Here is a 13,892-nt window from a genome sequence, read left to right on the forward strand (position 1 = left end):
CTGATAAACATTGTCTGTGGTAAAATTATAGCCATGTTTCTCTTAGTCACAATCCCTGTCAGCGGAGCTCTCCTCAGGATTGCAGAATCAGGTTTATATTCATTCACCCTAATTGATATTTCATTGAAAGGGGAAAATAAACTTACCTTCAATACTGAGGAATTTAGGATCAATTTCTATAATACCCTCTGCATTGTCATTTGTTTGTATTAATATCCTAGTAGATGAGATGTTACCCAGCAGAGGAGGTTGATCTGGTTGTAGGCCGTGATCTCCAATAGTAAAATCGTGAAAACTGGTGAAATATAGAAGGATAATAAAGTTTCCAATTTATTACGTATCAGATGTAAACAAGAAAACACAGGATATTTTCATCCTTATGTTATAGGATGGGAGGAGTGCGTGAATTATCAAGCTCCACTACTCCGTAGGACATACTTTTCAATTAAATGCTTAATTTTCTCACCGAAATGGCCAATCGTATACCTATACCTCTAGTACCCAGAAGAAAAGATAAGGCTTTCTTCAAAAACTTAGCTTTGAGCCAATGAAAGGCTAATTGGAAGCTGAGGGCCAGTAGGAAGAAATGAGCATGGAAAGCATTTGAACTTTTTTTGAGGAGAAAAAAAAATTAGAATTGATGATTATGTCAATTCAATAATAAGAACACAAATTAAGTATTTAAAGGTAGGACAGAGGGAGGCTGGAGAACAAGAGAAGATTGGAAGACAAAGAAAATGCGAGCAACAGCTCCGAAGAACAGTCATACGGACCCAAAACGTTAACTCTGTTTCACTCTATGCAGATGCTGCCAGACCTGCTAAGTTTCCAGCATTTTTTGTCTTTGTATCAACAACATGGTTTGTATTTGTCTGCAAGGACATATGTCAACGTCTTGAAGGCCACCTAAGCGAAGATTTGAGGGACACTGTTCCTGTCCAATTTGAAATTGATTGACTATGACATGACCAGTTGAATCCAATTAATGGGTCTGTCGACTTGGAAATGTTATTGTGTTTCACAGGAGCAAGTAATCCTAAGCCATATCAGCCAACATTCCCATCCTTAGGGCTGAATTAGGCTCATCCTGCAGCTATTTAACAGCTGTTGGACCTCTAATTGATAGGAGGTAGGACTTGCACTCCTATCGGAGATGTGGACCAACAGTTCTCTTGTCCCAGCAGAGGCACTAGGAGCAATGGCAGGGATCTCGCCAGGGCTAGGGCCGGCAGGTCCTAGTGAGGGTAGCGGGCCAGGATTGACAGGATAGGTGGGGAGGGGAATCACAGGGCAGGGGTAATACCTTTGGGGGACTTCCAATGGACATAGGGTGTTAAAACATTCCACATGGCCCTCAGGTTTCACACTGCCATGACATCCAATTTTGCACTCTTCCCTGCCTATCATCCCGCCCCTGGTGTTGAGGCTTAAAATTCAGCCCTTTAATACCCTTCAGTGATCACTGCTGAAAAATGTATTTGTGGATCAATATATTAACCTTGGTTTATTAAAATAGAAATATTTGTACAATTGAATCAGATGTACAGGGCGGAATTTTGTGGCCCCGTTTCGGTGGAGACAGGGCTGTAAAATGCGACGAGCCCTTATAATCCCCATTAACTTCAGAGGGAACATAAAATCCTGCTGTCATAAAATTCTGCCTATAGGGTGTTTTTAGGGTACTTACCAATTTAACAAATTCTTAATAGTGTAATAAATGTAAAAGAATTATTACTAAAGAAAAGTCAATGGTCAAGGCTAACTGTGTACCATGTAGTGTGCGAATAGAAGCTTAGAGATTGAACCCACTGCTTCAACTGATATTTGAGATCACCTGCCCTTGAGCAGATTGGGAATTTTTGGCTGGCTCTGCAGAGAAGAGCTGTATGGTTTGACTTAGACAAATTTAAGAGATAATTTTAACCAGTCTAACTGGTGAGCTTTGCCCACCAACACCATGGACTTGTTAAAATTACCCCCACTGCATCATCAAATGGTCACAGGATGACACTAATTAGAGATTTGGAATTGTCGGCAATACAAAATCCGGGTAAAGACTTGTGCTAAGTGAAGATGACAGATGACAGTATATTAAATATATTTAATTGTCTGCAGGTGGCAGGCATTAACTGAGGATTAATTTGTCCCCCTATAAATAGAAAGAGATTAAAACTGTGATATAAGTTAGGAGGTGCATACTTATAAGGTGTATCTCTGTAAATAAATGCCTATAAAAGAATGTAAAGATTGGTTTCAATTCTATCCTCCCTACCTGCCTTTCTAGGGTATAAAAGGCAGTAAGGGGAATTAAATGTTCTTATTATTAATAATATAATTACCATAAACTTTTGGACTAGATCATTAACTATTATGAATTCAATCCAGCTGTTCACCATGGTAAATTACAGACTGCTTCTGAGAGTTCCAGTGTTCCAATGAAAAAAATCTCCTGAAATTTAGGAAGCTAAGCATTGAGAATTATGGCATAATCCAACATTCTTCTGCAAAATGAGAAATAATTATTCAAACTTAGCTAAATTCAGCATATGTTGACCAAAACGTGAAGCCAATGTTTGTTTAGGCTCAGCTATATACAAAGCTCATATTCACTAACATAATCCTCAGGTCAAAACTTGACCATTTATGCCACAAAGTTGTTCAGCATGAGACTGGTATGACCAAGTTCCCTGAATAAACTTGTATTCTTCGCACTGAAGCTAAATTCATTCACTTGACCCAGCGAGGAAACCAAAACTCACAAAAATATACATGAAAAGGTAATATAATTTATTCCTTCAGTCACAACCTTGTGTAAGAGAAAGATCAATTATTTTTATAATCATATTTTTGTATGAATACTAAATTATAATAGCCTGTAGAGGATGACAAAATGGAGCAAATGTAAATTGAGTGTTATTCCTGAATCATCAGATCAATTTTCAACATTCAGAAAGGATGGAAAAATGCCCCTGTATAACCATAAAATACAAATCTTGCTGTTAACTACCTAGACTAAAGCCACATTATCACACATTTTATCTAATGTAAAAGTGGCCAAGCAATTAACCACAACCTAGAAACAAAACAACCATCAGTTAGTTCTAACATAAGGAAAAAAGAAACCTTCCACAGAACTAAAGAACCACAGGGGCACTGTCTCAGGATAAGGTGATCATTTATACTTTTCTCTTCATTTCAGTCCTAGAGAGTTGGGCGGGAAAGTGGAGTTGAGGCTGAAGATTAGCCATGGTGATATTGAATGGTGAAGCAGGCTCAAGGAGCCATATATAGTCTACTTCTGCTCCTATTTCTTATGTTCTTATATTCTTAAGCTTGACCTCTGAGGAGGTAAATTCAAGAAGGGCTTTAAATTTTGTAATGGCAATAATTTCCTGAATCAATGATTGCACAGAGAAGACTTAAAGAGATTCCGATATAGTTCAGTGCAATTGCTTCCAAAGAAACACCACTGGCTTGACACCAGGGAATATCATAACGATGTCAACCTCTAAGCTAGAGAAAATAAACTGCAGGAGGACCTCAGACCAAGAAGGAGCTGACTTCTGGAGAGGAAACAATGCTAAATTTGAAAATTCTGGAAGAGTGCGAAGAATTTAAAATAGAATTTGACTGTTTCTGTGAAGTGCCTTCCAAAAGTATGTTTTTCTATACAGGTACAGTCCACTGCATTCAGAATTCTAAGCAAAACCTTGACCATTGTAATTGACCATTTCTTCACGCTATCTGTGAGATGAAAGAAGCTGTCAACACTCAAAAATATATGGCTCACCTCCTAAATGAAGATTGTTATTCTACACTCAACAATACAACTCCAGTTTCTTATAGCTTCCTAAGAAAACACCTGCAGCTTGAATGGTCGCTATGGTCTTTACAATTACAGGAGAAACAGTGACTGAGACAGTCCTGAAATGTGGATCAGCATTTGTATATCACAGTGATTATCTCCCATGATAGTCTCAACATCCCCATAACTCTTCATCAGGTAATACAAAAATCAACATTCATTCTCCATCTATATTCACCCACTTGACCCAGAGAGGAAACCAAAAATCATGAACATATACATGAAAAAGCAAGGATGGCCTTTTGCAAAACAACCTTCTGTTTGGTATGAACATGAGTTATATGTTGGTAATATGAACATTTTAAAAAGTCCAAAAATAGTAGATTAATTAAACTGAATGCAGTCCACCCATTAAAAAGGGTATAAGATAGTGTTCAAGCAAAAACTCACAACCTTAAAGCACTGCTCTCTTAGCTTTTCTTTAAGAGCATGCCACTTGTCCCTATTGGCTCCACTGAAAGGCTAAAGAATAGAGTCCAGAATTTTGCATTGGTATTTTGACTGTCCTGGAAACGGGAAAAAATTTCAGGTTTAAGAGAAATTACTCTTTTACACTGATCCAGTGCAGGGAGTGCAAATATACTTGCTACTGGGTATATGCTATAAATATAAACGTTCCCTTAAACTACTTTCACTGTTTAAAATGGCATTTTCTCAAAGGTGTTAAGTGGGTAATATAATTACAAGTCTGCCCCAACATTTTTGTCTGGCATTCAAAGCAAATTTCAGTTATAACATTACTCAATAGTGTCACTTGATTACTTGCCTGTCTGATAGAAGCTCTACTTTAAGAATGCTGATGAAGAAATGTTCAGGGCCTTCAGGAATATTGTCATTGAGAATTTCAATTGGGATCCATTTTATCTGTTCTCTTGATTCAAATAACAATTGTCCAGACTTAGAGGTGAAATCCATGCCACTCAGTGCAGTCCCATTATATGTCTGATACCACAGGCGAACACGGCCTAAACTGCCATGGGATCGTACAATGGTAACGTTGGCCTGAGTAAAATAGGGAAATGATAAAGGTGTTCATACAGTCAAGGGTTTAATTTCTTTAGTCATGCATTAAGAATCTGTGCTAAAAAGAGTTTGCAAAGACAAGAAATTTACATGTACATATTACTACATATAAAAGGATAAGTTAATATATTATTTAATCAGCTACTTCATTAAAAACATTTTTATAGTCAACTAAGTCTGAAAGCTTTGTAAGAACTATAGTTCATTAGCAGCACTGATCTAATGCTGAACACCAGAAAAACTGAAAAACCAAGTAGCAGGTAAATTACTATTGGCTAAAAATGTTTCGCATGACATTTTTCATGAAGCACATTGTTGCATTAAATGTTTCTAAACAACCACACTTCTTATTGGCAAAGGGAACATATGGGAAAAATTCAGGTTATTAATTTTTCTAAACAAAAGGCCTTCTTCCGCTGTTTATTTTTAGAAATCAGATAAGACCAAGTTAATGCTGAATTGTATGGCCATAGGCAGGTTTCTCTTTAAGAATATAACAGTTTTGAGTGCAGAGGTATTCTTTCATAAGACTGTAAACATCATTGTGACATAATGCCTCCTGCTTTTAGGTACTGCTTATTTTTAAACTTAGTCATAAACATTTTAACTTAGCCAAGTGAAAATAGCTTATCTGAATTAGATCACAAATGAACCATGAAACTCACAAACTGTTCAATTCACCACACCGCCTTCGACAACCTATCAAAACTTTCGATCAAGCACAACTCATACTTAACATTCATAGCCTTACCTCGTCCTCACACACTTCACACTGTTGTAAGCTTCACACACACATCTCTTAGCTTGCACAGTCAGCTATTCAACTAAGACAGGCAAAACATCCAAACACATTGCACCACACTCAAAAACACATGTCCCCCTCTCTGTCAGGATACGGTGATACATAATGGCAGATAGCAACACCTTTTCAGCAAGGGGCAGGCACTGCTGCATGACCTCACCCTAGAGAGATAATCTGACCACAAATGAGACAAAGACTAGTGGCAGGTTTGAAACCATAGAAGATGATAACCTGTTCCTACCTAATCATCTTTTCACATCCCACTTTCCCCTCATTCCACAATTTCTTCTGATTTACAAACTGTAAATGGTGTAAGCATGAACCTTTTGCTTTCCTCCTGTTCCTTCACCACAACTCTACCATTGTGCCTTTGCCCTTTCAGGAGCTCAAGAACTGGCCCTTGGCCAAACAGTGCCATTGCAACATTAAGTCAAAGAGGAGCACAAGATGAATGATGATGAAACACTATTACTTCTTCTCACAGCTCAAACATTGGTACTGCACTTTCCTTTGAAGATATCATCGAGGCTGGAACTGAACATGGTGAGTCACTGTGCACAGATTCCCTGCAGCCAGGCCAGGGGAAGAGGGTTATGCAATTGCCAGTTCGCCCCAGGTTGAGGTTGCACACAAGTTCTGCTGCAGAGGACTTCAATTGGATAGCGTACCGAAAGAAACGACTGATGGGTATACACAATGAAAAGCTTTGTACATTGGCAGGCCTGCCAGGAAGCCTGGAGGAGTCCGGTAACACTTTGCACAGAGTTTTGCACAGGGTTTGGAGCCTATCCTTTCCATCATGGAAGTGGTGGCCAACTCCATGAAAACACTTGTAACCATGGTGTAATGCCCAATGAAGAAGTCATAACTTATGTTGCAATGCAAACAAAACTACGGAGGTCTGAGTGCTGCAATGGAAGCTCAGACTGAGGTCACAAAAGCTCAGCTTGTTACCATACAAGTGCAGCTTGCTGCTGTCATGGCTGAGGATACCAGTGATCAAATGGGTTTGCAGGGTCTCACAGCAGTCCAGCAATCTGTCCTCCAGCACATTACCAGAATTGCTGAGGTACTGCCCTGGGCGATGGCAGTGGTTCCATTGAGCATGAATCTGATGTCTTCTTTTAGGATGATAAGATTCACTCTCCCACAACTGCTACTCCACCAGTGCTCTTGGTGTTGCTTTCCAGTCAACTCAGACTGCTGCCACCCATACCAAGGTGGTGCAGTCCTAAGTTGGGCCTTCCAGATCCAAAGCCGCTTAAGGTCGTTCTGCAAGTCCGTCTACAGTCTTCCCCAATGAAAGTTAACATCCTTCACCAGCCATGCTGCAGCCACTGGGATGGCACTGTGCAGCAGCAGTAGGACAAGCAAAGGTACTGCAAGGCAGGAACTAAGGGAATGCACAGGAGTGATTAGTTAGCCTTTGTGTGGAATATTGGATGGTTTGTTTTATAAAGTTGGTTTGAAAATGTTTGTTTTGTGGTGGCTTTAATTTCAGTATTGTGGCCAAGAAGACACTATGATAGTCAGTGTCAGAGGGAAGATAAAGTGTATGACTGTTGCAGAATGGGGACTGGGGTTCTGTTCACAGGTACCACAGTCAGGTGAGGCGATCACAAACAGCCCATCTGGAAAGGGAATGCGTTAGTTGCCTCTCCTGCTGAGGTGCTCACCAAATCCCTGTGCCAAGTACCATGCCCTCATGGTCCTTGTGGTGAGTTTATGCAGCATTCAGCAGGGCCATGACAATCATGACACACAGTCTGGTGAGTGTTGCTGGGTTCCTTCAGCATGGTCCACACAGCAGAACCTTTGCCTCAGCAGCCCAACAGTCTGTTCAATGATGTTTCATGTGGCAGCATGGCTCTCGTGATATGCATGCTGGCTACTTGTGGTTGATTGAACAACATAATCATGAGTCATCCTCTGCTTTGATGTAGTGGCTCAAATACTGAGGGAACAGCAGTCTGGCACACAATAAAGACATCATGATTCCTGCGAGGATCCAAGACATTCAACTGCATGATGCGCTAAGCATGTCTGCACACCAAATGCACAATCAAGGAGTGGTTGCAGTACATCTTTGCATTTAGATGTGATGCCTGCAAAGCCACATGTGTGCTGTTGCTGGCACCCTGCACAATGAAAATACCTGTTATCCTGCCAAAGCCGATGCGCCCATACCTCTCCAGCATAAAGAGCGTCTGTCACCACCCTTATTGCAGTAGTGGATGGTGAGTGGGGAGATGTTAGATTGTGTGCCAGGCTGGGAAGATGTTAGAAATGTCACCTACGCCAGTTTGGAAGAATCCCAAAAAAAGGATCTGAGGTTGCAAGCCCGCCTGCAATTGATGGCCGATTTTTGTAAACAGCCCCTTCATAAAACAGAAATTATACAAACACTTGGAAGAATCGAGGAAGATAAATAAGGCCTCCTGTTGAGAGCACTTCTCTCACTTTCTAAGCGACCAGCCTGTTCTCTTCTGTGCTACTTCTGTTCAATCTCCCTCTCCTTCTGCAGGACGAGGAGGATGAACACTACGGCACCCAAGACTGGAGTAAGTGGTTTGACCAGACCTTTGAAGTCAGAATTAAGGCCTTCCCCACGTGCATGATCACTCCCTGTCAACTTCACCAATTTAAAAAAAACTCACAGCACTTCTACAAATTCAGGCTGAGCCAGTAGAAATCAATCAGTAACTAGCCTAAAAGTAATTGACAATCCCTTTAAATAATGCTGGGGTCTTTCCTGCTGCTGAACGCATGGTCAGCTGTGTGTTTAGAAGGAGGCATTTGCTGGAGCGGTGAGGTTAAACATATCAGTGCTGGCGTCAAATCTGTGTGACACACTGACATCACAATTTGCCTACTCTGCATATTTCCAGCACATGGTCCCAATGCCCACAGTAACACCCTAACAAAAATGAAGTCTGGTTTGGATTGTGCCAGAAATGTGCGCATGCAGCGTGAACAGCATTTTGGTACCAAAACCGCACCAAAATGATGTGTGGTGCCGAGACAAATTTTGAAGCCACAAAGACCAAACCTTTCCCTTTTTCCCCTTTGAAGCTCACCAAGAAATGCAAAACTGCAATAATTAAAATCAAGAAGAGTGCATAAGAAAAGAATGCAATGAGGACACTATTTGAACTGACAAGCTCATACTACCCTAAAATCACACCTGAGGAGCAAACCAGAACATAGCCATTTGCTTCAATTATCCATAGGGGTGCTTACAATCTCCAGCCATAACTTAGGCGGTAACAGATGCCAGTCTTCAGTCAATCCGATTCACTCCACATGACATTAAGAAACAGCTGAAGGCACTGGCAATAGTACATGTGCTCCAGAAATTGCTGCACTCCTGACCAAGCTGTTCCAGTACAGCTACAACACTGGCATCTACCCGACAATGTGGAAAATTGCACAGGTATGCCCTGCACATAAAAAACAGGAAAAAGCCAACCCAGCCAACTGCCGCCCCATCAGTCTATTCTTGATCATCAATAAAGTGATGGAAGGGATCATCAACAGTGTTATCAAGCAGCACTTAGTCAGCAATAACCTACTCATTGACATTCAGTTTAGGTTTTGCCAGGGTTACTGAGCTCCTGACCTCATTACGGCCTTGATTCAAAGATGGACAAAATAGCTGAACTTCAGAGGTGAGATGAGAGTGACTGCCCTTGACATCAAGGCCACATTTGACCATCAATAAACCCTAGCAAAACTGGAGTAAATGGAAATTAGGGAAAAAAACTCCCCACTGGTTGAAGTCATACCTAGAACAAAGGAAGATGGTTGTGGTTGTTGAAGGTCTGTCATCTCAGCTCCAGGACATCATTGCAGGGATCCTCAGGGTAGTGGTCTAGGTCCAGCCATCTCCAGTTGCTTCATCAATGACCTTCCTTCCATCATAAGGTCAAAAGTGGGCATGTTCGCTGATGATTGCACAATGTTCAGCATCATTCGGGGCTCCTCAGATTCTGAAGCCGTCCATGTTCAAATGCAGCAAGATCTGGACGATATCCAGGCTTGGGCTGACAAGTGGCAAGTACATTTGCGCCACACAAGTGCCAGGCAATAGCCATCTCCAACAAGAGAGAATCTAACCATCGCCCCATGAATTCAATACCATTACTATACCGTTGATCAAAAACTAAATTGGACTGGCCATATAAATATTGTGGCTACAAGATCAGGTCAAAGGCTAGGAATCCTGTGGCGAATAACTCACCTCCTGACTCCCCAAAGTCTGTCCACCATCTACAAGGTACAAGTCAGGAGTGTGATGGAATACTCCCCACTTGCCTAGATGAGTCCAGCTCCAACAACACTCAAGAAGCATGACACCATCCAGGACAAAGCAGCCCGCTTGATTGGCACCCCTTCCACAAACATTCAGTCCCTCTATCACTGACGAATAGTGGCAGCAGTGTGTACCATCTACAAGATGCACTGCAGAAACTCACCAAGGCTCCTTAGGCAGCACCTTTCAAACCCATGATTGCTACCAAACTAGAAGGACAAGGGCAGCAGATGTATGGGAACACCACCACCTGAAAGTTCCCCTCCAAGCCACTCAATTCTAACTTGGAAATGTGTTGCAATTCCTTCACGTCGCTGGGTCAAAATCCTTGAACTCCCTTCCTAACAGCACTGTGGGTGTACCTACACCACAGGGACTGCAGCGGTTCAAGAAGGCAGCTCATCACCACCTTCTCAAGGGCGATTAGGAATGGGCAATAAATGCTGGCTTAGTCAGGGGTGCCTACATCCTGTAAATGAATTTTAAAAAACCCACAGAATAGTGCAAACAGCCCTCCAGCTTTAGTTACCAAGTGGAATCTGTAAAATCCAAGCCCTCATATAGTCACTTCTAGTTATAACTATGGCTTGATGTTCACACCTACTCTTTCTCTTCACATATTAAAATGCCATTTGTAAAGTACTTCAATTACCCTGCTATCCACGTACTGAAGGTGCAGACTCACAGTCAGAAAAAGTGACTTATTTTCTGGAGATTGGAGGGCAATGGTAAACAGATATCTAGGCGCATTACAGAAATCTCAAGTTGATAACTGTATGTCAACAGGTCGGTGTGATGAATCTAGTATGTGGGTGAACAGAGTTAACATGCTTTCTGCTTTTGTGTGCTGGTTTGCTTCTCATTTTCAGCCGACAGCACTGGCTAGTAGCAATGTGAAAAAGAAAGCCAGATGTATAAGCCTCTCCCTGTCAGTACACAGCCTCTCCATCTGCAAGTCTTCAGTTGAATCTCTTTGTGGTGACGCATAGAAACTGTGTCCCTCATGGCCCCAAGCTAAAGGTTCAGAACAACTTAGAGGAGGTTTGAGCCCCAGAAATGCAATGTGAAGGCCTGTGGACACGCCCTGGCACTCATGAACCAAACTCCTAGGTCTGGGCAAATAGCCCCACTACTGTGGATACTTGGGGAGAGTTGAAGGCTAAAGGAATATAAACGCTGACAAAAAATCTGGAGTGGAGCCAATTGCGAGCTGATGTCTAAGTATGTCACCTTTCTGGCATTTCCTGCGACCAAGCAAGTGCCAAATATGGTGCTTTACACTCCTTTGGACCCAACCAGGAAGATCGAGAAGAGGACGTTGATGTTTGGGCAGCCCAGGGTCCCAGAAATTTTGCCCAGACTTGCACCGTGGAGGGACACTACAGTGTCACTGCAAGGCATTAACACAACACAGGAGACAGCATTTATGAGTGATAATCCCAGCTTGATTGGCATAGTGAACGGGGAGTAAAGGCTGCCTCTAACGTTGGGAGGGCTATCGTGTCCATCTGGTCAATCACTGTCCACCTCAAGTCGGGCATCCCCCGGCTATTAAGGTGCTGATCTATCATGGTCCATCTGCTTCAATAGGTTCTTGGAACATAGAATCTCTGCTCAACAGTATGGAATCCATTGCACCAGACAAACAAATGAAACAAAGAAAAAGAGAGAAGGTGCGAACTCTGATTAGCAAGCTGGATCATCAGGATCATGTGCAGAGGACTAACAAACAGCTGGTCGATAACACACACAAGACAGCTGAGATTGACATAGAACTTGATAGGCTGAACATTGGCATAGCCTCCCTACAAGAGACCAGATTCATGGAGGGTGCATCACTGAAAGAAAAACATTACATGTTCATCTGGCAGGGGAAGAGTTCAGAGGAAATCTGTGAGCAGTGTGTAGGCTTCGCTGTAAGGAACTTGCAACTCTCAATAATAGAACCCACACAAATGGTTCAGACTATGTTCTCTACATCCACAAACAACGCCAGTTAACCTTATCAGTATTTACACTCTCACACTGTGCTCCACTACAGAGGTGAAAGACCAGATCCATGAACAGTTTGACACTGCTATCAGCTGGATCCCTAAGTCAGAACCTTTTTACCTATTGGGGAATTTCAGCGCAAGACTGGGCGTGGACCATGAAGCCTCCTGCCTCGAACATCATTTTCTGAGGAGAGGCATGATGGAATCACATTTGAAAAGGAAGGGGACAGTACAAAGGAATGGGAACTGTTAATAATATCAGCTAACATGGAGGTAACAAAGGAAAGTTGGGTGGTCAGACATTTGGTGGGAATAGGATTGAGGAAGCAGGAGAAGGAACTACCAATGTATATTTCTCAGTAGTTTGATTTGCAGATTCTAAGACACAATGATGAGTTCTAATGTTATTGAAACAATCAGCTGACCCAAAAATATTCCGATGTTGAAGCATTTTTTAAATGATTGGAAATATTTTACATTTCTACAACCTTTACTTAATTTTCTTAGCTTTTACCATTTGCTTTGGTTTCTTTTTAACTTCTTTTACTATTTTTCAGTCCCCTTCATAAATTCATCCATATTATCTCCTATTTATATTGCAAACATGGCTAATAAGTATAAAATCACTCATGATAAGATATATAAATATTGAGGTTATGCAAAACATCTTTATGAGCTGACTCAAAGTAATGGAATCCAATTTACTTCATCTCAATTTTTAAAATATATTTTAAAACTTTGGCACCTGTTCTCCATTCTCAAAGATTTGAAGGTGTTCATGCGAGAATGCAAATTGACCATAAGGAAAGTCGCTGGCTGCCATAGTGATGTTAGCAGAGTTTGATGTGTCATTAATCACAGCACCACCACTGACCCCTGTCAGCTGAAGTTGATAATATTGCTTCTCTTCAGGAATATCATCGTCTACTGCCTGAACAGCAAAAGTAGTCTTAAAGTTAAAAGCTGAACATCTAAGCAGGTACAAATTTAACTGTACATGCAAAATGCAATACACCGGAGATGCTAAAAAATCTTTTGACAAATAAAACAGAAAACACACAGAGGTTTTAAATCTCTAATGTTTTCTGAGTAACTATTTGTGTAACACAGCTGGGACCATCCGAAGTTTATAATTTAAATCACATTTTTGGATGGTTCCCAGAGCAGGGCAATTGTTGTGCAAACTCTGACCTTTGAAGTTCTGAGAGGGGTTCCCCAGCACATCTTTGGGGTATCCCCCAAATCCGACGCTGGGGAGCTCGGAAGTTATGGCTCATTGTTCCAGCCATTTAACATCTTCAATGCTCCGCTTAAGCATTTTACAGGGCATTCAACATTTTCACTCATGTCTTTTTTCTCTCTCCCTTCCCTTACTACAAAGCCTTCTCAAATATTTTTTTCTGCAATATCTACTCGTTCTGAAGCATTGACTCATTTGTTCTGTCTAAAGATACTGAATGACGTGTTTCCAGCATTTTACATATTTGCTACAAATTCAACAGTATCTGGAGCATGACTTATTGTATTGACTGGGTCAAAATCCTGGAACTCCCTCCCTAACAGCACTGTGAGTGTGCCTAGACCACATGAACTGCAGTGGTTCATGAAAGCAGCTCATCACTAATTTCTCAAGGACAATTAGGGATGGGCTATAAATGCTGGCCTAGCCAGTGATGCCAACATCCCATGCATGATTAATAAAAGAAAAATTTTACAAGCTGATAATTTAGGGTATTAGATTTTAAGTAGTGTTCAGCTATTTATCTGTAAAAAACACCAATAACCGGTGAGATATGAACAATAATTACTGTACAGAGTAACAGTCTAGTCCCACCACTTATGCAATAGTGAAACTTCTCAAAGCATCTTATGTTCTTGCAATAATGATCAGCAGTT

General features: G+C 41.3%; 1 protein-coding gene across 1 annotated transcript in view; it reads right to left on the bottom strand.

Annotated features, from left to right (window-relative positions):
- Nucleotides 1-13,892, bottom strand: part of adgrv1 (adhesion G protein-coupled receptor V1) — a 723,938-nt gene that overhangs the window by 385,314 nt on the left and 324,732 nt on the right. Inside the window, 3 exon segments of the mRNA XM_041185339.1 lie at nt 147-295; nt 4,632-4,867; nt 12,742-12,927. Of these exon segments, the coding sequence (XP_041041273.1) occupies nt 147-295; nt 4,632-4,867; nt 12,742-12,927 (571 nt within the window).

This window comes from Carcharodon carcharias, chromosome 4 (assembly GCF_017639515.1).
Source record: "Carcharodon carcharias isolate sCarCar2 chromosome 4, sCarCar2.pri, whole genome shotgun sequence".
Classification (NCBI taxonomy): domain Eukaryota; kingdom Metazoa; phylum Chordata; class Chondrichthyes; order Lamniformes; family Lamnidae; genus Carcharodon; species Carcharodon carcharias.